The sequence below is a fragment of the Sarcophilus harrisii genome, chromosome 4 (genome assembly GCF_902635505.1).
Source record: "Sarcophilus harrisii chromosome 4, mSarHar1.11, whole genome shotgun sequence".
Lineage (NCBI taxonomy): Eukaryota > Metazoa > Chordata > Mammalia > Dasyuromorphia > Dasyuridae > Sarcophilus > Sarcophilus harrisii.
In genome coordinates this window covers 370,809,351-370,834,836 of record NC_045429.1, presented here as the reverse complement: position 1 = coordinate 370,834,836, position 25,486 = coordinate 370,809,351, and the positions used below count along the sequence as shown (strand labels likewise).

At 36.8% G+C, this 25,486-nt stretch overlaps 1 protein-coding gene across 1 annotated transcript in view; it reads left to right on the top strand.

Annotated features, from left to right (window-relative positions):
• Positions 1–16,398: 16,398 nt before the first annotated feature.
• Positions 16,399–25,486, top strand: part of TARBP1 (TAR (HIV-1) RNA binding protein 1) — a 72,100-nt gene continuing 63,012 nt past the window's right edge. Inside the window, exons 1-6 of the mRNA XM_023502062.2 lie at positions 16,399–17,544; positions 19,056–19,153; positions 20,640–20,709; positions 22,179–22,327; positions 23,476–23,528; positions 25,193–25,290. Coding sequence (XP_023357830.2) covers positions 16,485–17,544; positions 19,056–19,153; positions 20,640–20,709; positions 22,179–22,327; positions 23,476–23,528; positions 25,193–25,290 — 1,528 coding nt within the window. The 5' untranslated portion in view covers positions 16,399–16,484. The remainder of the gene's footprint in view (positions 17,545–19,055; positions 19,154–20,639; positions 20,710–22,178; positions 22,328–23,475; positions 23,529–25,192; positions 25,291–25,486) is intronic.

Here is a 25,486-nt window from a genome sequence, read left to right as displayed (position 1 = left end):
TTTGCCAGAAGAAAACAAAAAAAAAAATAAAGAAAAATATAACATAAAAAAAAAAATTGGGCAGACACTTGCCATCCACACACTTGCTCTATAAGCAGACTTCCTCACTGTCTGTATTTCTTTCTCAATTTCCTTCTCCTGTCTTCTGTATAATTGATGAGAATAAATTTGTTTCATCAGCCATGATGGTGGCTGAAGCAGGCTGTGTGTAGCATTTACAGCTTGATCAGAGAGCAAAGATGCCAAGATCATCCACTACATCCTGGGCCATTGCAGATTTTCTTGACTTTTTTCTTACCACGGGACTTTGATGAATTAGGAATACAGTAAGGCTGATGTCTTTGTGTAATTTTGCCTCATCTAAATCCAATTCACTGGTGATGTCATTGGTCCTCTTCAAAAATTAAGAATGAACAATAACAATATTTTGTAAATATTTTCTTAATACTCTCTTTTTAAAAATCACTATTACTATGTTCCCATTTTTATCCTCCCTTCTCCCCCCAAAAAATCATCTACTCTTATAATAAATAAGTGTAGTTAAGCAGGGCACTAGGTGGCACAGTGATTAATGTTCAGGGTCTAGAGTCAGGAATACTCATCTTTCTGAGTTTAAATCTGAACTTAGATTGTTTGATCCTGGGCAAGTCACTTAACCCCATTTGTCTTAGTTTCCTCATCTGTAAAATGAGCTGGAAAAGGAATAATAATCCATTCCAGTGTCTTTGCCAAGAAAACCCCAAAAGGATCATGAATATCACTGGACATGGTTTAAAAATGACTGAATAACACAATCAAGCAGAACACAGATATCCAATGACAATGTAGAAAATATACTTTCCTCCCCTATAACTTTACATTATTACCTTTTTGTCAAGAGTTGGGAATTATCTATTAGTCTTCTGGAATTGTTGTTGTTCTTTATATTGATCAAAATCATTAATTCTTTCAAAGTTATTTTCCTTTTCAATATTGCAGTTATTATATAAATTGCTTCCCTAATACTACTTACTATATTTTGCACCACTTCATATGCCTTCCCAGGCTTTTTGGAATGTATCCCTTTGCTAGTTTCCTGCAGTGCAAAAAAATGTTCCATTAGCTTTCTATACCATGATTTATTCAGTTATTTCCTAACTGGCAGGGATCTCCATTCTTTCCATTTCTTTGCTATAGCAAAAAAAAAATACAGCTATTGATATTTGTGTACATATGGATTCTTTTCCCCTTTCTCTGATTTCTTTGGTATATAAACTAAGTAGTGATATCACTGGGTCAAAGAGAATAAACAGTTTAGTGAATTTTTCCATATAGTTTTAAATTGTCCAGAATAGCTACACTCTAACAACAGTGCGCTAGGACAGCTGTCTTTCCATTGATACTCTAACAATTGTTATCTTCTTATTTTGGTCATCTTTGCCAATATAATGTTTTTCTTTATTATTCCCATGTATGTATATGTGTATATACATAGTTGGATCTGGATAATGTGTATGTATGTATGTGTATATGTATATTTTCTCCATACATGTTCTCCAGATCTCCTTATATATGGATGTGTGTGTATACATACATATATATATATGTATGTATGTATACACACACACATACATACATACATACACATTCTCCAGATACAGTCATGGCCAAGAAGCCATGTATCCTGGGAAAAAGAACAAATCTGACATGAAGTATGACACAAATGGCTTGTGGCAGCTATCATCTTCCTTGATGAAAATGTAAACCTAAGACTCCACCTTCTGATGGGACTGAATGGAGCCTGGATGAACCATCACCATGTGCTGCTGAATGTCTTCCCTCTTCGGCCCCTCACCTAGGACATCACCAACCTCATCTGGATCTATGGTGGAACATTTAGAGAATCAACATTGGGGATCTAGGTGACAAAGTGGGTAGAATGTTGGACCTGGAGTCAGGAAGACCTGAGTTGAAATCTGGCCTTAAGAAACTGGAGACTGAGTGGATGCCCATCAATTGGAGAATGGCTGAATAAATTGTGGTATATGAATATTATGGAATGTTATTGTTCTGTAAGAAATGACCAACAGGATGATTTCAGAAAGGCCTGGAGAGACTTATGTTAACTGATGCTGAGTGAAACGAGCAGGGCCAAGAGATCATTATGTTCTTCAACAACAATATTATATGATGACCAATTCTGATGGACGTGGCCATCCTCAGCAAAGAGATGAACCAAATCAGTTCCAATAGAGCAGAAATGAACTGAACCAGCTACACCCAGCGAAAGTATTCTGGGAAATGAGTGTGAACCACTACATAGAATTCCCAGTCCCTCTATTTTTATCTGCCTGCATTTTTTATTTCCTTCACAAGTTAATTGTACATTATTTCAAAGTCCGATTCTTCTTGTGCAGCAAAATAACTGTATGGACATGTATACTTATATTGTATTTAACATATACTTTAACATATTTAACATGTATTGGTCAACCTGCCATCTGGGGGTGGGGGTGGAGGGAAGGAGGGGAAAAATTGGAACAAAAGGTTTTGCAATTGTCAATGCTGAAAAATTACCCATGCATATAACTTGTAAACAAAAAGCTATAATAAAAAAAAAAATTTTTTTTAAAGAATTCTGGCCTTAGATAGTTGCTAGTTGTTGTGATTCAGTCCTGTTTACCTGAATTTCCTTGTCTGTAAAATGAGCTGGAGAAGGAATTGACAAACTACTTTAGTGCCAAGAAAAGCCAAAATGGGGTCATGAAGAGTTAGACGTGACTAAAAATGACACAACAGCAAAAATAAATCCTATAGTCCATTTCCCAATTCTGTACTTTTAGAAAGATCATCCTGCCTGCCTGAAATACATGTCTTCCTTCCTTACCTTACCTCCTTACCATACCTCTAAGATTTCCTAGTTTCTTTCAAACTTTAGCTCATTCCAACTTCTGCATGAAGCCTTTGCTACATTTTCCCCTCCTCAGATGCTTGTATCTTCTTCCTCCATTACTTCATATTCATTTTATAAAGATTTTTACATGTCCATGTCTCCTCCAACTCCTGGGGAGCTAACTCTGCATAAACTCCTTGCAAAGCTGGGACTGTTTTGTTTCTGTCTGTACGATCAATTCCTGGCAGAGTGTCTGTTAAATAAATATGTCTTGATTGATTCCTGATTCCAAGGCAGGTAACAATGAAACCCTGTGTGGTTTAAACAGGAATGAGATTGAGCACTGCCCCTTTTGTGCTGAAACTTCTAAATAAAAAGCTTGGTACTATTTAATACTTCCATAAAGATATGGTCTCTTTGATGTGGGTCCTTCCCTCAATGATGGTACTATAACGTCTAGCCTGCTGAAAATCTTAAGGGCAAATGTGCACTATGACAACTAGGCATCTTGAGAATGTAATTTTCTCCCCTCCTTTCCCTCCTGCCTCCCCAGTTCTCCAGCCCAAGAGAAGTGATAGCACTACTTTGTTTATAGATCAAAGAAATCAAAGAAAGGAGAAAAGAATCCATATGTACAAAAATATCATTAGCTGTGCCTTTTGCTGTATCAAAGAAATGGGAACGATGGACATTCCCATTAGTTAGGAAACACTGAACACATCATGGTATAGAAACCTAATGGAATATATTTATACTGTATTACTAGATTTGGGAATTAAGGATGAGAGAGGGAGTTTGAACAGAAGAGGAGGTGAGACTGTGGCTGCAATGGCACAAAGAAAGAAACAGGAGCTGAGTTATAGAGTTAGAGAAGCAGAGTAGAGTTTGTCCAGTGGGAATATAGAATAATCAAAGTCACCCTGGGATGGCTAATTATCATCCATGTCAAAAGCAATGTAATTGGAGAAAGGGTTTGAGTGGTAGTGATTTTCCCATCCCTAACCCCTCTTTAGTTGTAAAAGAACACTGCTAAGGGATTATCTATCTCCTTCTCCTTTTCCTGAATCTTGTCTCTATTTATTTAGACAGAAATGAAAAACAAAACAAAACACTGAACCTTTGTGTCCTAATTTTTTGTTTCCTCCACCGCTGATGATAATTAATAAGTTTGAGTCTCTTTAAAAAATGGGTTTGTTTCCTTTGTCTGGGAGCACGTTGTTACTTTGGGTTAGAGAATGCACAGAGGGATAGCACTAGGGGGCTTACATTTTATAGACTAGGACTCTGTAGTTCTGGCATGGAAAATGAAAAAATTCCTGGGGACAATCAAATCATAGTTTAGTTTAATAAATGACCCTATAACTCTCCCAAACAGAGCTCTTAAATCTTGGACTCCAGGCTCCCTTAAATTTCTCCAAAATAACAAACACATTGGAACCGTGGTATTTCTGAGGGTGTGGTGTTCAGTCTGTAAAGTCTACCACTTTATCCAAATAGAGGGGAAGCTTGGAGAGAATTGGTTAGAAAGTCCTGCCTCTTAGCTAGCCCAGTAGCATTGGTTTAAGAGAATTACGACTCCAGCCCTTTCTGGCTGGAAAGGGAAAATGAAGGGGACCCAGACTACCTCTGGCTCTCTAAGGACACCTAGGGTTACCAGACGGCCTCTTCATGATATCTCTTACACCATGGGAAATGTTGTTTGAAAATATTAAACTAGGCAAGTTTAATATTTAAGATATCCATCATCATGGTACCAGGGAATTTCTTTGGGTTTAGATTTCCTTTATGGTACCCAATGAAAACCTATTGGCTAAGTTGTTATAGCAGTCCCTGTGGAATATGGTTACAGGGCTCTAAGTAGAAGAATGTGCTACTTTTCAGATTTTGCTTAGCAAGCTGCTTCTGAAGTATATTCTTAGCCCCTTAGAGGTTTCATGTTAAGGACCGCAGCTATATATTTGCTATATATAAAACCTTTTTGCCAGCGGTTCCAATGGCATTAATGGGCCAGGTTACCTTTGGGTCTGTCATATTTTACAACTGCTTTGAGCCCCACAGTTTTAGACATTTGGAAAAGTCTTCTAATTAGATGTTCTATCTTCCACCCACCTGACAGTGTGATGGTCATAATATATCAATAAATAAATCATTAAACATTTATTAGGCACCCACTATGTGTAAAATGATGTGCCAGGTACTGGGGATGCAAACACAAAAGCAAGACAAGGGATGGTAGGAGATGGATGAGGATGGGAAGAAAGAAGTCACTAACAGCTGCTGGGTCAGGGTGTAAGGAGTAGGCAGAAAAGCCTCAGGGTGAAGGTGTCCCTTGAGCTGAATATTGAAGGAAATCAGGAATTCCAAAGGCAGAGACACATCACCCCTCATTGTGGGTGACAGGCAGTACAAAGGCGTGGTGACAAGAGATGATGCTTCACATCTGAGGAAAAGCAAGAAAGTTAGTATGACGACCAAATAATGTGTGCAAAAAGGTTTGAAAGGTAGATGACAGCCTGATTATGCAGAACTTCAAATTGAAAATGTAGGCATTTGTCTTTAATTTAAATGGCTATAGAGAACCACTGGTGGACAGGAAAAAGTAGTAGAACCTATAATTTAGGAATATTATTTTGAAATATAGTTGCAAATGGGGAGACAGTTAAGGAAGGAGAGCAGTTAGAGCCTATTGAAGTGGCTCAGGAATTATGGGTCTGGACTATGGTGGAAGCTGCTTGAGTGGAGACAAAGAAATTCTATGGAATTAGAAATAATAAGATTTGGCAAGTGATTTGACATATGGAATGAATAAGAATGAGAAGCTGAGGATGATGTCAAGGTTGCAAATCTAGATAAATGGAAGGATGGTGGTATCCTCGACAGAAAAAGGAAAATTTGGAAGAAAGGTAATGTATGGAGGAGGATGGTTCAATGGTGAAAAAGTGACTTCTGAGATGCCTATGGGATATTCATTTCAAATGTCCAAAATGCAGTTGGTGGAACTCAGGAGAAATCCTATTATCTCTGTGCCTTGTTTGTACTTAATCAAAACTGAAGCTTGGAAGGAGCAAAGACAATAGAATCTAAATGTAACATTGAAATGTAAAGGGGAAAGCATAGGAAGATGTTCAATAATAAAGTTATGAACTGCATAAAATTCAAATATTATATGGGAAATGTAACTTGGGTGATCATCATAAATAAAAATAAGAGTCCAAAACTGAGGGAGGTCACCTCTGAACCAGCAATGATTACTAAATAGGAGAAGCTAGACTACTCCCACCACCTTCTCAGAGATGACAACCTCATACCTAAGGGTTTCAGAAAATCAAAGAACAGAGGCTTCTGTCAGTCCAAGGCTAATGGTCATTGCCTTAGTTGAAAAAGAGCATTGTAATCCTCTAGCTGACAAATAAAAATTCAGTAACACTTAGTCAAACCAGTGGTTAAAAGTGGTAATGAATAAACCACCCATCAAAGAGCAAGGACAGAATGTCCATTGAACCATTTGTCAAAGATGCTGTATGCTATGCAGAACCCAATGACTGAGCAAATTTAATAAAAGCCACCTATATTTTCATTCAAGGTCACTGAAACTTTATTTCAGTCTCCATGTCCTTTGCTACTTTATAATGTCAGTTTGGTATCTCTTCCCCAGATCCTCCTCAATACTGGCCCAAAGGTTAAAAATCTCCTTTAATTGTTATCCACTTCACCCTTCCTATGTGAGTAGGACTATTTAATCACATTGCAAGCTGTGTCTGCCTCTGACAACTAGGAATGTAGACTCTTGTGGGCCAGCCTCCAGCTCTCTCAAGTCAGCCTGAGGGACCTGTCCAGAGACTGAGTTGGCCTACATATTTAATTGCTTTCTCTTTTGGAAAAAGCATTGGATTTAGAGTCTGGAGACCTTGGTTTAAATCCCTGCTATGATACTTCATGAGCTGTGTGACCATGGGCATGTCTTTTTATTTCTTTGAGTTTTAGTTTCCTCTCTAAAATGGGAATAATGATCCTTAGATTATTTACTTTACAGAACTGTTGTAAGGAGGATCCTTAAATTAATAATTATTATTATTTCTAAATCATTCATTATTATTATTATTATTACACATCAAGCAAATTTAGGGCAGTTTGAGTGAATTCTGTGCCATAACACTAGAGTGGCCAGAATGGTTTATTGATACTCACACAGCCAATGTAATGTAAGAGGTTATAGACTGATGATTAGCAAATCATTCAGGAAGAGAGTCACAGTTATCTTCCACCACCTTTATCATTCCATGGGATGACATCCAAGTTGGTAGATAAGCAATGGAACTTATATTTCAGGGGAAGGTAAGGACATACTGGAGGCCCAGCTTTAATAGTTTTCAGTAAAACTATGGGTCCAAAAAACATGAACCAGTAACTAAAGTGGGGTTTCTGAGAACTAACTAGGAAGAACTATTTAGGATGAGCAAGGTGGAATTACTGTGCCATGTCAGCAAGCTTGTGGGAGCTTTTCACCAGCAAAATCTAATTAGAACTGGGTATAGTTAAGCCTTAAGCATATCAGCATTGTGTAACCGGAGGCAGACCTGGGAGAAAGGGTGTTCAGGCTACTTAATGGGGTCAGCTTTCACTTTCTTTCCTTACTGTGGCTTTAAATAGTAAACAGGGTATGGAAAAGCTAATTGTATTAACAATATCTTCATCTTCTGCCCAGAGACATAATAAGTAAGGTTAGATATAGTCTCAGTCCTTATTTTAGGAATATTTAGTTATATGATTAAGAAGGGAACAGGTTCTTAGCCTTCTGCGTACCTCTTCCATCAGCAGTCTCTTTGTATTCTAATTCTCCATCTATTTTGTAACACATGTGGAAGAAAAGAAAAAAAAACAACAAAGGAATGATTTTTGTCCTTGTGAAATGAAGAGGTTGACCAATAAGAGCTTGGTCCTTAGAGCATTCTTAGATTTGCTTTTATTAATGAGTTTTATAAAATATGCACAGATATTTATTCCCCTGTTCCATTCCAATATGTGGAAATTTGGGGGAGCTACTGTCTGGCCATGAGGGACTGAGAGGTTAATACTGAGGGATGATAACTTTTTTGGTGGCTGAGGAACAGATGACTCTTAAGTTGCAGAAATGGAAAAGAGTGTACATACAAAAGGATTAATTTACTTCTCTAAGTGTCATTTTTGTCTTATTTTTCTTCCTGGAAGCAAGTAAAGTAGAATTGCTGTAAGTTGTTGGTAGGGAGATTGAGTAGCAGCCCTTCTGCCACCGGGTCACCATTTGTGCATGAGCACGAATTGCCTCTGTTTTTCTTGTGTTTATTCTTCTGTGATCTTAGATGAATGAGCATTTAAAGAGAAGTGTCCAGGAGACTAGAAGAACCATCAAATTCATCCCACCATCCCACCAGCAACAGGAATGGTAGCAGAACCTGATAAAGCAATGCTGGCCAATGATAGAAGTGTGTCTGTTGATGGAGATGGAAAGATCTCCTTCTCTCTGTCTCTTGGCTCCCTTGAATTCTTTAAACTCTCAGCTAAAGACCATATTCTACAAAAAGCCTTTCCTGTTCTCCTTAATGCTGACTTCCCTCTGCCATAAAGCAGCTTGGTGACATCATTAATGCATAGTGGCAGGTCTGGAGTAACCAAGATTCATCTTCCTGAGTTCAAATCTGGCTTCAGACACTTACTAGCTCTGTGACCTGGGCAACCTCCCAACTAATGTGGGGAGGATCAACGAGATAATATTTGTAAAGTCCCTGGAATATAGTAGGTGCTTTGTAAATGTTAGCTCTAATAATGATGAGGATGTCAGTTTGGCTTTTTTTGGTAGGGAAGGACAAATAATTTCACCTCTTTTGTTTCCTCACCTGGATAGTGAAGGGATTGCACTAGATGAGCTCTAATGTCCCTTCAAGCTCTTAAGAGGCAGCAAGTTGAAAATAGAGCCATCGATTTATAGCTGAAAGGGATCTTAGAGGTTTTCATGTGCTACCCACCCCCCCACACACACATATGCTTTTCATTATATTATGTTAGAATGAACATTTAATTTGTAAGTGTGCTACTTCTAATCTATGTGATTTTGGCCAAACCACAACCTCTCTGAATCTTTCCTCATCTATAAAGTGATGAGTTTGGACAAGATGATTTCAGTCAATTTGGATCTGAAAGCTTAAATCAGTTTGTCTATTTTTTCTTATGTGATCCTCTCTATTGTTTGTTTAGTCATAAATTCTTTCTCTATCCACAGGTACAAATGGCAATTTCTTCCTTAGTGCCCTATTTTGCTTCATGATGTAAATGAATCTCGATGTGTTATATCTAGATCATGTATCTATTTGGAACTTATCTTGGTATATAGTGTCAAATGCTAGTCTAAATCTGATTTCTTCCAGATAGCTGTCTAGTTTGTTTTTATCAGTAGTCTGTCAAATAGTCTTTCCCAGAGAAACTAGGGTCTTTGGGTTTATCAAACACTATGCTACAGTGTTTAGTTGCTTTTGAAAAGTATGTACTTCATCTGTTTTACTGATCAACTTCTTTTTTTTAAATCAGTACCAAATCATTTTAATGATTATTGCTTTGGAATACAGTTTGAGATTTTGTACTGATAAAATCCTTTCCTTTCTATTTAAAAAAAAAAACTACACTTGAGATTCTTGATTTTTTGTTCCTTTATATGAAATTCTTTATTATTTTTTCTGACTATAAAATATTGCTTTGATGATTTTATTAATAGAACACTGAAAAGGTAAATAAATTTACATAGCACTGCCATTTTGGATCAACTAGCAAAAAACAATTGAGAGTTCTACAATGACTATATTTTTGCAGAATATACTATAGTTGGCTTCAAATAGTCCATTATATTATAATTTCTGTAGTTATTTTGATAAATTTCTTTTTCTTCCTTCTGTGTTTTGTTGCTACTGCTCAGAAATGTTGATGATTTATGTAGATTTACCTTATCTCCTACAGATTTGCTAAAGTTATTACTTCAATTACTTTTTACCTGACTTTCTAGAATTCTATAAATGTCCCATCACAACATTCACAAATTAATAATTTCATTTCTTCTTGATTTATGCCTATCCTCTTAATTTATTTTTCCTGTCTTATTGCTAAAGATAGTATATCTAATTATTAAATAGTGGTGATGATATGGACACCCATATTTTACTCCTGATATTATTGGAAAGGCATCTCTCTTCTCCATTATATATGTTTTTTTTTCTCCCATTTGGATGAATATTATTTACTACATTAAGGAAAAGATCATTTATTCCAAAGATTTCTAGAGCTTTAATCAAAATGAATGTTGGATTTGGGATCTTGTCAAAAGTCTTTTTGACATCCATTGACATCTTATGTTTTTGTTACTTATGTAATTAATTTGGTTTATTACATTTATAGTCTTAGGTTGAAGCAACCATGAATTACTACTGTAAACCAAATCTGGACATAATGTACAATCTTTCAAATAAATTATTGTTTAATTTTAAGGGTTTGCATCAATATTTATTAGGATATTATTCTAGACTTCTTTCCCACTTCGATTATTCCTGGCTTTGCTATTAAAGATCATATTTATATCACAGAAAGTATAGAAGAGTACCTTCTTTTCTTATTAGTGTAAATAGTTTTTGTAGTATTGGAATTGTTCTTTGATATATGATAGAATTTGTTTGTGAATCCTGGTCCTAGAAAACAGATGAAGAGATAGATAAGAATTATAGATCTATATGAAAACCATGAATTAAAAAAAAAGTCTGGATACCATATTTCAAGCAGCAGCTATACAGTGATTGTGAATGGGAGAATTAATAGTGGCAAAGAAAGAATTACTATCAATAAGAAAGTAAGGTCACTGGAAACAATATCCTACTCAGTGTTTTCACAGATTTGTACTTAGTAGAAGTAAAATGTGAAATGATTAATTAGCAACCTTGCAAAGAAACTATTTGGGTTTCATTGAGGCATGAATATTTGCCTTTCAATTGATTGTATTAGTAGTAAGTGGTAAGTTACTGGATTCTTTTCTAATAATTCTTTATGGTGCAACATTCCTTTTTTATGGGTAGCTTTTTTTTTAATGTATATGGTAATAAACTGACTTCTGTATATTAAAATCTCTGAAAATTCCTGTTTTTTGTCTGCATACCCTCCTCAATTTGTGATTTATTTCATGAGAACCCATATGGCAAAAATTTCAACTTTTAAGTCTTCATACTTCAGAGAGATAATTTTTCCTCTCTGTAAGAAATGACCAGCAGGATGAATACAGAGAGGGATTGGAGAGACTTACATGAACTGATGCTGAGTGAAATGAGCAGAACCAGGAGATCATTATATACCTCAACAACGATACTGTATGAGGATGTATTCTGATGGAAGTGGATTTCTTCGATAAAGAGACCTAACTCAGTTTCAGCTGATCAAGGATGGACAGAAGCAGCTACACCCAAAGAAAGAACAATGGGCTATGAATGTAAACTGCTTGCATTTTTGTTTTTCTTCCTGGGTTATTTATACCTTCTGAATCTAATTTTCCTGTGCAACAAGAAAACTGTTCGGTTCTGCACATATATTGTATCTAGGATATACTGTATCTATTCTAGGTATTAAACCTAATAAATAAATAGGTTTATTTAACATATATAGGACTGCTTGCCATCTGGGGGAGCGGGTGGAGGGAGGGAGGGGAAAAATCAGAACAGAAGTGAGTGCAAGGGATAATGTAAAAAATTACCCCGGCATGGGTTCTGTCAATAAAAAGTTATTTTAAAAAAAGAGATAATTTTTCCTCAATTTTTAAATGATTTCATTTCTCATATTAGTTTTTTAGATAATTCAATTATCTTGAAAAATGTTTGCCCTATCATGAAGCATGACTATTAGAGGATACAAAGATCCTGCTCTCATGTCTCGCATTCTCAAAGATTATAGCACTAAAATGCAAACTCTGGTAGGTTTCCCAGCAGATTTTAGGAGAAAGATTTTAGAAATTGTTCCACCAGTTTGCTGCTCCCAGGGACACAGGTATAGGAAATGAGTAAAGTCCTTTGGAAAAGACAGACTACTGTCCAGGCTATTAAGAGCTTCAGCATCAGTAGATTGATTGCTAGTTGATGAATTATTTGATCATTGAAACCCATTTGTTTAATATAGTGCTTTAAAAGTTTTTTTGGGTGTGTGAAGCCCTTTTGAATGGGTTTTCATGTCCGGAACACAAGCCTCCCATCTATCTCCTATAGGATTTCCTAATTAATCTTCCTTCTACATCAATCTGATCATTTCCTTTTTTATTAGCTCTCTAGACTTTATGGAATAAAGTGAAAAATTCATTTAAAATCTGCCACAATTTGATAATCCCCTGCCTTTCTAAAATTATTCCATAATATATATTCTATGCTTCAGCCAAACAGAACAATTCTGTCCTAAAAGCCTACTTTGTGCTTTCCTATTTCTGTGCCTTGGCTCATACTTTTTCTAGAATATTTTTCCTCACCCTGTCCATACCTGTTGAATTATTACTCTGTTAAAACTCAACTCAAAAAAAAATCATTCTCCACAAACTTTCTTAATCATATTCTTGGTAATTACCTCTTGGTATTTGAAACTAAAGAAGCCTTTTGTTTTACACTTCTTTAAAGTACTTAGCTTGCATTACAGATTTTTGGGGGCATCATGTGCCCTTCCCATTCAAATGAGTGTCCTAATTCCAGATTCAGACCAGGTCCATCCTGAGGAAAGCCAGGCTGCAAAGAAAGGATTAGGGTGTTCTAGAACTCTTGGCTTATCACAATCTCAGAGTACAATTCTGGAGACTATCATTTAAACAAAGTTCAAGTTTAATTCCTGTTGAGAGTCTTTCTCTAAAGGGATTAACAGAGATCTCTTTTAGAAAGTTACTCCATGTACAGAATTTACAAAGTATAGGAAAGCTATTTATTTTTTCTCCAACAAAAATAATATTTAAAACACAAGAGACTAATCTATGTGTACTAACAATGACTTAAAGCATGACATAAGTATTAGAAGTATGTAAAGAAATAACATTTTCAATTTCTGAGTAGTTCACTCAGTATCCAGATGTGTTGGTCTCTTCCTCATCATCTTTGCCTTTTGGTTCCTTAGGTGAGCTACTAAGTAGTCTCTATATCTGTAGGAGTTTTTATCACCTCCACTCCAAAATGGAGTGCCCAACAAGGAGAGACTCAAAGGGTTCCCAACACTGAACACATGCAGTTACTTGTGCTGCAAAATGGCCAATTCTCTTTGAGTCAGTCTCTTAATTGAGAATCAAGAGTATACAAAGGAGCCAATTAGAAGTTTCTGGTTATGTCTTTTGTTTACCAGAAAGTAACAGGGTACATGTGTCACTAGAAAGGGTCTCAGATCTAGGACAGCATACATCCAGAGGAGATCCAGGAGCCATATGTACAGGGTCCCTGGCTTCTGAGGAAGGAGGATTGCTATACCCTGATTGCTCAGTAAGACTGTTAGTTCCCTAAGGGTCAGTATAATCTCATCTAAACTTTATCTAACTTCTGACACTAAGGAAAACTGAAAAGATTTCTGTCACAGGTATGAGAGTTCTTTCAAGGATGAATCAGACACAAATTATACCTACACAAATACTGTAGTTTTTTTTTTAAGAAACTCTATAGCTTGAAGAAAACCTATCTGTTTAGAAATAATAGCTGGAAGGGAAATGAACCTTAAAGGGAATAATTTAACTCTCTCATTTTTTAACTACTAATATTTAACCAGGGGTTTCTAAGAATGTCTAGACTTATTCATTGAGGTGGATGATAGTGAATTATCAGGCCACAGGGACCTAGCAATATCCACCACATATGGAGGCTCTTGGTCCCTGGCTCAGATTACTAGAGGATAGGTTGAAACCAAACATTATTTAGAGATTCCAGATTTTAGTCTGAAAAATGGAATTAGAAGTAGGGGTGGAATGTTTTCTGAACTAGCTGGCTGGACATTTTGTTTTTGCATTTACCATATAGCTTATGTGCTGTCAAAGGTCTTTTACACATTTATTTATTTTTATTTTATTCACTCTGAACTTAATGCCAAAATTTCCTTTACTTCCCATGCAAAATTGGAACTGAAAAAGAGAATTTGTATTTTACATATTTTAGATAGATAAAGCATTTATTAAGTGCTTATTAGGTGCCAGGTTCTGTGCTAAGCACAGAAAAAACAAATACAGGCAATTCTGCCATAACAAGACATATGGGTTTCCTAAAAGCACTTTGATATGAAAAATTGTGCAATAAAAGCCAGAAGGCTTATGGGAATATAATAATAGCTAATATTTATATAGTGCTTGCTATGTGCCAGGCACTGTGCTCAGCACTTTGCAGTTATTATCTCATTTGATCCTCATAACAACTCTGGCAGGGAGGTGCTATTATCATTTCTACTTTACAGATGAGGAAACTAAGGTTAAATAACTGGCTCAGGGTCATAAAGCTAATGCTTGATATCATATTTGAACTGCAGAATTTCCTATCTTTAAATAAAAGATAGAAATTGGCCAAAAACTGAGAGCACCATTTTATATGTTAAATGATTAAGAAATATATAAATGCTCCTCTGGATGCTGGATTGTGTGAGCAAGTTGGTTGGGCAAGTCACAAGGTGGAGTCTCAGGAGGCTAAGGAAGCAAGGAGGTGAGGGTAGTGCAGAAACCCACAGCCTCACTGCACCAGAAGATGACAAAACATAGTGTTTTTCCATGACAACTATCTGAAATTTGCTTGTGGAAGTGGAAATTAGAAAGGTTGTAACCTGTGATAATGATAATAACAATAACTAACATTTGTGTAACTTACAAGTGTACCAGGCACTGTGCTAAGCACTTTAAATTATCTCATTATAATTATCCTTATATGGGATATGTCCATTATAACTCCATTTCTTCATTGAGAAAACTGAGGGAAACAGAGTTAACCTAGTTACAAGTTAACAAGTTAAGACTTGTCCATTGGAACACAGCTAGTCAGCCTCTGAGGTCAAATTTGAATTAGGGTGATTCTAGGTGCTGCGCTCTATCCACTGAGCCACAATTATTGCCCAAATTATTATGAAGTGGTACATTTTTCTGCATTCTCAATGTTCTCTTATAAGAAATTATACAGAAGGAAACTCGAAATTCAAGTTATGCTTAAAATGTTCCCTAACATAATTGTGCTGGAACAAATTTTTATCTTTGAAAAATACCATATAGCAGAACTTACTGTACAAGCCCCAAAAGAAAACACCCTACTCTTGAGGAATTCTAACAGGGCGCACACTTAAAAGGAAGCTGAGAGGGGGGGGGGCAACGGTCCTCACTGAGGCATGGCAACAAAATCCATATAGATATATCCACATATATGTACATGTTGATAGGTAGCTATCCAATTCTGCCCCTTAGACAAGTAGGAAGTATTCAAACTCTACCGAGTAGCAGAGTCTTATAGAAATGATATTTGAACCAATAGTTGTGTATATTTTAATATTCTTAGACTTTCAATAGTGTAGCAATTTATGTAGAACCAATACTGAATTGTGAAAGGGACACCTGGGAATTTATTCTCGCCACTAACTTGTGTATTCTTCAGCAATCACAAGATCATGGCATGACAGATGTAGAGATGGGTGTTGAGAAGGGATTTGAACTCAGACCCTATCTCTCACACCACTGCTGCTGCTTCTTTATGTAAGTATATTAAACAGAAAGAACAAGCCAGTGCTTGGTGCACTTTTAAGTTACACAAATGTTAGTTATTGTTATTATTTTCTATCTTTTATTATTATTATTATCTATTATCACAGGTTAGGGCCTTTCTAATTTCCACTTCCACCAGCAAATTTCAGATAGTTGTCATGGTAAAGCACTAGGTTTTGTCATCTTTCTGGATACACTGGGCTTGGCCCAGAAAGATCTGAGTTTGAAATCAATGACTCGAAGGGTGATCTTGGGTAATGACTTGTTTTACTCAGTTTCCTCAATTGTAAAATAGGCAGAACAGCTCTATGTCAAAGGATCAGTGAGGGACTCATGAGGCATTTGTAATGATGTTAACAGACAAGAGGCACTGAATAAATGCTTATTCTCTTCCTTTTCGTCTTCGCCAAACTGACTCCGACATTCGTGGTATTGTAGTTTACAGAGTTAAGCCGTCCAAGTCTTTTTTTTTAGGAAAGGAAACAGGTTTAAAAGTGATTAAGTGACTATTTATTGCTTATCCATTTGAAACTGGCCTGTAACTTTCTAATTCAAGACTAGGACTCATAGCCTGTGATCAAACGTGTTTCCTTATAGCTCTAATATTTTGGGATTCTGCTCCAAAGTTCGAGTTTAGGTGGGATTCTGAATCCTGATTTGGGTTTTTGGTTAGGAACTAACTGCATGCACAGGGTCCTGGCAAAAGAGAGCGCCCGCCCCAGGTCAGCAGGAGCAAGGCCCCTCCCTCTTTGGGTCCCAGGCGCGTGCCCTGAGCAGGACCCCTGGGAGCGCGCGCGCACGTACGCACGCGGCGCTGAGGAGACCTAGGGAAGCAGAGCGGCCGCGGCGGCTGCGAGCCGGGAACGCGCGTTGCCAATGGAGTGCGTCTTGGCCGAAGCGCTGCTCTCCCAGAGCCAGGATCCCCGCGCCCTGCTCCGGGCGCTCTGCGTCTGGGACACGCCGACCCCGGCGGAGCGGGTTGAGACGCTACGGTTTCTTCTCCAGCGCCTAGAAGAGGAGCAGGAAGACAGCGGCGGCGCGAGCGCACGTCCCGCGTCTCTACTGCTGCAGGAGGCGGTGCGAGAGGTGGCAGCGGGGCACCTCGTGCCTCTGCTTCGGGGCCTGCGGGCCGGCCGGGCGGGGACGCCGGATGGGGAATCCTCGGCGCCTCGCGACCGCCGACGCCGCGTGGTGAGGGCCGCGTGCGGGGCCCTGCGCGCCTGCGCCAGCCTCTCCGGAGGCCCCCAGCTGGCGGTCGCACTGGTGTACGAGGCGCTCGATGACCTGCTCGCCCTAAGACCCGCGTCGGGCCCGGAGGAGGAGGCGGCGGCCCGAGCAGTGCTGGGGGAGCGCGGCGGGCTGGGTGCCGAGGAGGCCGTGGAGGTGCTGGTGGCCGTGGGCCCCTGCCTGCGGCCTGTCGAGGACGGAGCCTTGCTGGAACGCGTGGCCCGGACGGCCTTGGCCGTGGCGCTGGGAGACGAGGACGACGAGGAGCCCGGCGCCGAGGAAGGGGCGGCGGCGCTGGTGGCCGGGAGGCTACTGCCGGCGCTGGGTCGGAGCAGCGCCGTCGCGCTGCGAGCGTTGTGGGCGGGGCTCCTGCCCCGGGAGGAGGAGGAGGAGGAGGAGCCGGAGCCAAGGAGGCCGGGCCCGGCGCCCCGCGTCGCCAGGCTGCTGCTAGTCCTGAGTGCCCTGGCGGACAGGCTGCTGCCCGCCCCGGGTGTGGGCGGAGTTCGGGGCGCCCCCGAGGAGGAGGAGGAGGAGGAGGAGGAGGTGCCCGATCCTCGGCGCAGCCCTGGCTTCTGGAGGGCGGTGCAGGCCGGCCTGGTGCACCCCGACGGGCTGAGCCGCAAGAGAGCCCGCTATCTGCTGCAGAGGGCGCTGGAGACTTCCGCGGGGCTGGGGGCCGAGTGCTGCAGCGGGGCCCGCCCTGAAAACGGTACTCACCTCACCACACAAACAGACCCCAACCCGGGGGGTGGGGCGGGGCGGGGCGTGGGGCTCCTTGATTCCCCCACTCTTAATTTTCGGATTCCTACCCAACTTTCTCCCATTAAAGATCTTAAGCAGCTGCTGGGGAAGGAGCGTGGTGTAGTGACTTGCCTAGCATCACACATATTATTCAGAAACCGGAGACCACACTGCCGCTTTATAAATGTAAAGATGCATTAACAGGCTGCGTGTCAATTTAATGGAACATTTCCATTGAGATGGCTAGCAAGTGTTAGAAGTGGTTCTCTACATTAAGCTACCCAGCATTAACTGAGATTTTATCACCTGTTATCTTCCCTTCACAAGATCCCAACTCTTAGTTCTATTTTCCCCTTCTGAATATGACCTAATAGAGCCATGACTTTACTTTTGGGAACACCCAATGTGTTTGCAAATTTGCTGTAAACAGTGGAGTTCGTAGGATTCTTTTTCTGTGCAAAATGAAGGGCAACAAAGGTGTGCATAATAAAAATCTGCAGAATACAACACAATAGAACTCTTATTGCAATGATGAAGCCAAATTTAAAGATATTAAATCTGATGCACTATTTTTTTTTTTTAGTCTTTTTTTGGGCGCTCCATCACATTAAAGGACTTATATCTTGTTTAATTTCTTTTGAGATAGAGTATCCTTAATTTCATTTCAGATACTCCCAAGTTACCAATGGAATTATTTCTGGTGATTCTCTTGGAAGCATTATTGCTCAGAGATTTAGAGGCTGCTAGATAATATCACTAATAAACGTATCAAAGGAAACAGTTTAATAACAGTCAATGAGAATGATTCCATAGATTTTATTTAATATTAATTTGCATCAGAATTTCTACTTTCTAGGTAATATTTGGCATATGATTGTGAGCAATGTGCTCTCCTGTTTGAAAGGAGTAAATGCAAGCAGTAGGAGAAATATTCTTTCCAAAGAGTAATAACTTTCCAGATTTTGTTACAGCTAGTGGTAGTCAGGAAAAACTTACTTGGTCATAAATGTACTATAAATGGCAAACAGGATTTTTGAGAAATAAATAGTGGGCATTTGGAGGGGACCTTTGGTGCAGTTGTAAATGTAGTATATCAGTTATCATTTGCTGTTAGGATTAAAAAACTTCCTTACAAAACTTTTTTTTTAAACCATCACAATATTTTTTACTAACTGTCCATATAGTTAGCTGACAAGATTATTAATCACCTTATGAAAATGGTCATAAGCTGTTGAGAAAATTGTTAGAGTGATGTAGGTCTTGACTTAATTTATTAATTATTCTTAATTGTTTCATAAATTATTTTTAGACCAGTCTTCCTCTGTTACTGAACTTTTGAACATGGGTTTGCATTAGATTTTTACACACTGGAAAGCATTATTTTCATAATGCTAATAACATTGTTATATGAAGTACCATCATTAAAAAATATTTTTTAGTTAATAATAGATGAAAATGACTGTCTTTTTATTATATTAGAACCAAGTCTGTTTTGGTGGTTGGATAAGAAAAAAGAAGAACTCTTGAAGTTTTGGGAAAATTATATTTTAATAATGGAAACTCTGGAAGGAAATCAGGTAAATAATTTAATGATTTTTATCAACATTGGCTTTTTGGAACCAGTTCGATAATATAGCAAAATGAATTCTTAAGATTTTCAACATTCAAGATAGGAAGTGTAAAATTTGGCTTTAGTTTAACATGATAAAGTGCAGATAGATATGTCTCACTTCTTGATAGAAACATGTCCCTAAAAAAGCTAATATTTTAAAAGATGAAATTATCTTTCTTTGACTTAACATTTTAATTATGAAAATGTGTATCTTTCCTTCCTCTTGCCTTTTCTCTTTTCCCTCCCTGAACTCTTTCCTTGTTTGTTTTTTTCTTTTTGTAATTGAACATCAGTTTCCACTGGTTCCTAAAAATTTAATTGTTAGATTCTTGACCTCTCCAAATAAATAATCTATACACAAATAATTGAATGTACCAGGGGAGTACTTATTTCAAAGAAACCAGCCATGACTTAAATTATTAAATGAATCATTTATCCATTTTGTTATTTTGATTTTTTTTTAATACTAAAATTTCTTAGAAGTCACAGTATGTCTAATAGCATTGTTTTACATGCATTCAGGTAATTTGTTAAGTGCATCAGTTCTATGGACTATATAAAAAATGTAAGTTAAAATATTTTATAATTGGCTTTGGAAATGCATTTCACATACACATATTTAAATAGTATTAGGAAATGCTATAGTGGAAAGAGCACTGAATTGAAATCTGGGTTCCTGTCCTAGTTTTCCAACTCGGTGTCCATTGTAGTTAAACTTTGGGGCCTTAGTTTCCTCAAATGTAAAATGAATTAGGTAGTTTTAACATTGTATGATTTTAGGAATTCCCAGTAGTGTGAAAGTGATTTAGGGAGCTTGATTCTCCCATGTTAATGAATCAGAGGTGTTGTGAAGAAAAAATTACATAGAAAGAAGACTGCACTAAAATTTAGGAGTTTAGGGTGTTAGGCTTGATTTTGTTGCTCATAGTGATCCAGGGAAAATTCAGGAATCTGCCTCAGTTTTCTCACCTTTAAAATGGGTGTAACGCCTATTCTGCCATTTGCTTGACAGGTGAGCTTGAACATATCACTTAATCTTTCTCATTGCCTATCAATAAAATGAGGGTCTTAAACTAGATGACTAACTCTGAGGGCTCTTCCAGTTGTAAATCTGAATCTATTATGTCTATCTACCTCACAATGCTATTGGCGATCAGAGATCAAATTGAGAATGAAGGTAGTTTATGTAAAAGCTCATTAACACAAAATAGCATATAAAATCTGTATGTTGCTTTTATTCTAAAGCACACATCAGATTTGATCTTCATAATTATATTTTTCTGATTGAACCTGTATGCTACATAAAAGAAGCTACATGTTTATAACCTTTAAATTCTTAAGTTTTCAAATTTGATGCCAAGATGTAATATTGTTGTTATGAGACTATAGCTAAATCAGTTTTTGGACGTGATTTTTCATCAGTTACAAAACTTTTTGTCTTTATATTTCAGATACATGTTATAAAACCTGTCTTACCAAAGCTAAACAGTTTATTTGACTATGCAATGTCAGAGGAAAAAGGTAATGGTTTCCCTTTTCAAGAAGGTGATTTATTCCTACGCTTTTAAAAAATGTCTTCTTTGTGTGGTAGAATTACATTTGTTAAGTCCCTTCATTACTCCTTTAAAACATCTGGTTTTGCCTCAGTAATTGTGAGTTAGTTTTTAGGACCTTTAGAAACATTTTACTTGAACAAATATATGAGGTATGTTAGCACACTATGGTTAGAGGGGAATGCACATAAGAATGAGTCAGGATCTCTGCTTCTATTGTGCTGACAGTAACAGAAGATAGATGATTATTCCTGATTGCCACATAGCTAGGATTTCTTAATCAGGAATAGAGAATTCCAAGGTAAATCTAAAATAGAAGTGTTGGGCCTTAAGCATGGCCAGCCAGTATTGTGGATGTTTTTTTAGTGGAGAATGTATAGAAATATTCTTAAGTTATTCTTACTGAAGTCTTATGAGACATTTTTACAAAATTGGAGTTCACATCAATGTAATAAGCAAACATAAGTTAACAGTATTTTGTATTCATATGAATGATTAAGTACTATATTATAGTGTTTACATATGAGAATTAACTTGAGTTAGATGGGTTTTAGTACCTGTCTCAGATAATTACAATTTTAATAGGTTGACCCTTTAGGAATTGAGTCTTATTCAGCTTATTGCAGTAATCTTCTGATGCATTGGGATTTTCACAGACCATAAGAATCTATGGTCCCACCTGGGGCTAGAATTTAATTGAATCCTGGTGTGACTTCACTTAGCTATCTAGTATTAAAATGATACGCTTAGTATTATGTTTTGCCCACAGCTCTTGGAATATGAAATCAAATGGCTTTGAATGATTTTTAAAAATTACTGCTGCCAAAGAATTTTAAAAGCTTCTTCATGTAGATTGCAGATAATGAACTAATTTACTTATAATATGGTGTGAATTGATGTTGAAAAATTGGTTTTATAAAAGAATTAAAGGATAAAAATATTCATTTCTGAAGAACCAGAAATGTGTGTGTGTGTGTATGTGTATAATATAGATTGTCAAGACAAATTCTCATTCAAATTTCCTCATCTGTAAAATGGGGTAATAATTTTAATATATCTATTTCACAGGGTTGTTATTTGGTTGGCATGTACTTTATAAAATATAAAACATTCTCTAGATATGAGATATTGAATTTTGAAAACTTTTACTGCTAATTCTAAACTTATACTTCTTCAAAGCAGGGAAATTCTGTGGTAGGCATTCCCCAAGTATTATATAGTTATGTCTACAATGTAAGACTGGCTGCCTTCAGTTAATAATGAAAATTTGAGGGTACTTGATAATTAAACTTTATCAAATGGCATTCAATAACTGACTCACTTGCTATGGAATTCTACCCTTTAGTGATCAGTGTAATGATGTTAAAATTTGTGTGTATTTTAGGTTAATATCTGATAACTTGTACCAAAGGCAAAATTGGGCTTTTGTTTTGACAGCATGTTGGCTCCTTCATCCATCCTGGCATATGTGCATTTATAAAAGAATGTTTGAAAGTGAAAACAAAAGCCTGACCAAAGAAGGCATTATACACTTTTTGGAGCTCTGTGAAACAAAGGGCCTTCCAGGTGCACCAGGATTTTCTGAGGTAATGGTAATGTATTCTGTCGCCACTGCTTGAAGACCAAAACACATCTATTGTACTTTTTTATCCTTTATTGCACTATTGTACTTTTTTATCCTTAAGAATTACTAGAACACCATTATTGCATGACTTGTTCATGACTTTAGGGAAAACAAATTACAGCCCTCTAAATATAGCTACTACATATAGGAAAAGCCAATTGATAGCAAGATAACTTCTAAAATAGATGTTAGTCTTGTCTAAAATTATAAAAAGGTTTTGTTGTATTAATAATATAAAGGATATACGTATATCCTAATATATATCAAATTATGACTTAGGATAAGTTTTATTAGTGATATTATACCTGTGATTCAAAACGACTAATGGCTATACTTTTTCCTTAAATGTAGCCATTTTAAGTGTTTTGGGCCATAATCATCCTAACTGATAATTATATTTTTCAGTAATTACATGTAACAAATTATGCATATAGAGACTTTGACACAAAACTGAGTTTATAAGTGTTAAAGGTACATTTGTAAACTTTCTCGTTTTAGAAAAATTTATTGCTTGTGGAAAGTACTGATGTTTTTGCTTTACCATAAGTTTGCTCCACCCTTTCACTTATCTCAATGTCTAACATGATATTTTTAGAAATGCCATGTTACTAATCTCATTAAATCTATGATCTGTTTGTGAATTTACCACCTTAACCAATGTCAGCAAAATTTCAGAGATATAATTTAACATTTTTTTCCTTTAACTTCCAGGTAAGGGGCTTGAATCTCCTCTTGAGCACCTTATTCTCTCTTTCTGTCACTGCCTTTATTCCAGCATGTTACTACTTCAGGTTCCTTTCCTGCTTCTTGAACGAGCATATGAACCCTCTTCTCAGTATCCCAAACTATTATATCAGGTGGGCAAATAGCTCTACTGACTTTATCATTCTGGCAGAATTTATCTGCTTAAAAAGCACATCATTGTGTTCCAGCTTCTGTTAACCATGGAGTCAAACTTTAGTGTGAGAGAGGTCTGTTTTTGTTTATGGCAATTCTTCCTTCTTCCTGTGTAGCATGAATACTAATCAAAGTGAGCCTAGTTATTTACTGGATTTCAAAATTATAAATACAAATTAATATCAACATATGTCTTTTTTTTTTTTTTTTCAGTTTATTATTGGACCATTAATGGAAGCCCTTTCAGAAAGTTCTTTGTATGGCAGGTAAATCTTCTAATACTTAATTATGATGTATAATAATAAAGCAAAGAATGTATTTGTCATAGTTTGTTACAATGCCAGATGCCTGACTTTAAATTGATGTTTAGTTTTAATATGGCCATAACTCTTCCCTTACTTTCTTTTCTTTTATCAATTTTCCCCCTTTTAATTAAAAATAAATAATACCCAAATTCTTCTCTCTGTTATTTCTTTTTTGCCATTCTTCTCCCTTTTTTAGTATGTATCTCCCTCCATCTTTATTTACCCCACCCTATATCCCCATCACTTTTTTGGTTTTTAGAAGTTACATCATCATCAGCCCCCCATATATCAATGGTTTTGGCTCTTACTTGGGTCTGGCTTTGTTGAAGGTGAAGGCTCTGGTCAGCCTCCCACTATCAGGGAGAAATACTCCTGATCTGGAATAAGAGGAGATTGTGAGTAGTTTCTAAATTTTTTGTATTCCTGAATTCTCAACTTTTTCAACTGTTCAACTTTTAAAAGTAATTTTCTTTGTAAATATTGATAATGAAATAGAAGTTAACATTCCTGTGTTCAACATACCTATGTCTAATACTTATAGAAAGCTCATATTTTTCTATATTTCTTTTAATAATTAGATTAAATAAATGTTATTTCAGGATTTTATGTGCTAAATTATTTTAATATTTAGCCTAATGTAATGACTATATAAAGAGTATAACAGTGTTAATGTGCCAATTATTTTGTAGTTTTCAAATAACTCATTACTCTTGAATAGTTTGCTGTAGCAATTAGACAGCTGGAGAGCAGTAAAACCAATGAAGATACTTAATGTTTTCTATAAGGTTTGGAAAACATTTATTATGGCATGCTTTTAGATTCTAGTGGTTTAATGTGTTCAATTAACAGATAATGTTGATGGTCGAATCAAATAGTAGGAAAAAATGACTAGTAAATATTAACAACTAAGTGTTTTAGCAGAAATAATTTATTGCTGATATCTGTCTTGGCCATAAATATTATTCTTTTCTCTCTAGCAAGACAAAAAAATTGTTTTTGATGATGATATTTTGGCAACAAATGTACTTCCCTACTTGTTTGCATTGTCATCCACAGCTTAGCATAGTGCCTAGCACATAATAGGTGCTTAATAAATGTTTATTGGATTGGATTGCTCTAATTGGTGTGGATATCTTTCTAATTTTGCAAATAATAATTTGTCCATACCTTTTCATACTGTGACCTTTTTTCCATGTGTTCTCTGCTTTCCTCCTTGGATTTTTTACTGTTCTTTGTAGAGTGTTATCCCTGGATTGTCTACATTTCATAAATCATTCTGCTATACAGATCTGTCTCCTTTTCCATTCTTATATCTGGAAGATATCTTCTATATGTTGAACATTTATACATATTCTTAAATTAAGAAGTAATTTAAGATATTATAGCATTGGCCATAATTATGTAATATCTTAGGCCATATCCAGTGTCAAAAGATAGAGTATAAGATCCTGAGTCTATAATTAGGAAATCCTGATCCACCTCTAAGTGGATATGTAATCAAGAAAACAAACTTTTAATTTTATTTAATCCATGAAAGATGTGTACCACAGTGCATTTAGATGAACTGCAGTGTTAAGTTTTATGAAGAAATCATTTTAACATCTTTTTTTTCCCTTCTATTGTAGGTCCCCAGGCCACAAGATAGGAAGCTGTTCCCCTTTGGGAATGAAATTACAGACATTCTTAGTTACTTACTTTTCCCTCCTTTCAGAAGATGTAAAGAGTAGGTTTTAATGGAGTGTTTTATTCTGTCAACATAATATCTTTTCTGATTTTTTTTAACATGTGAATGATTCTCATTTCTAATGTAATTAAACAATAATTCAAGCATTTATTAGATCTATTTACAAGGCACTCTAGGCTAGCTCTTGGATGATATGCTATTGATTATATGCTAGCTGTTGGGGAGGTGGCAGGGA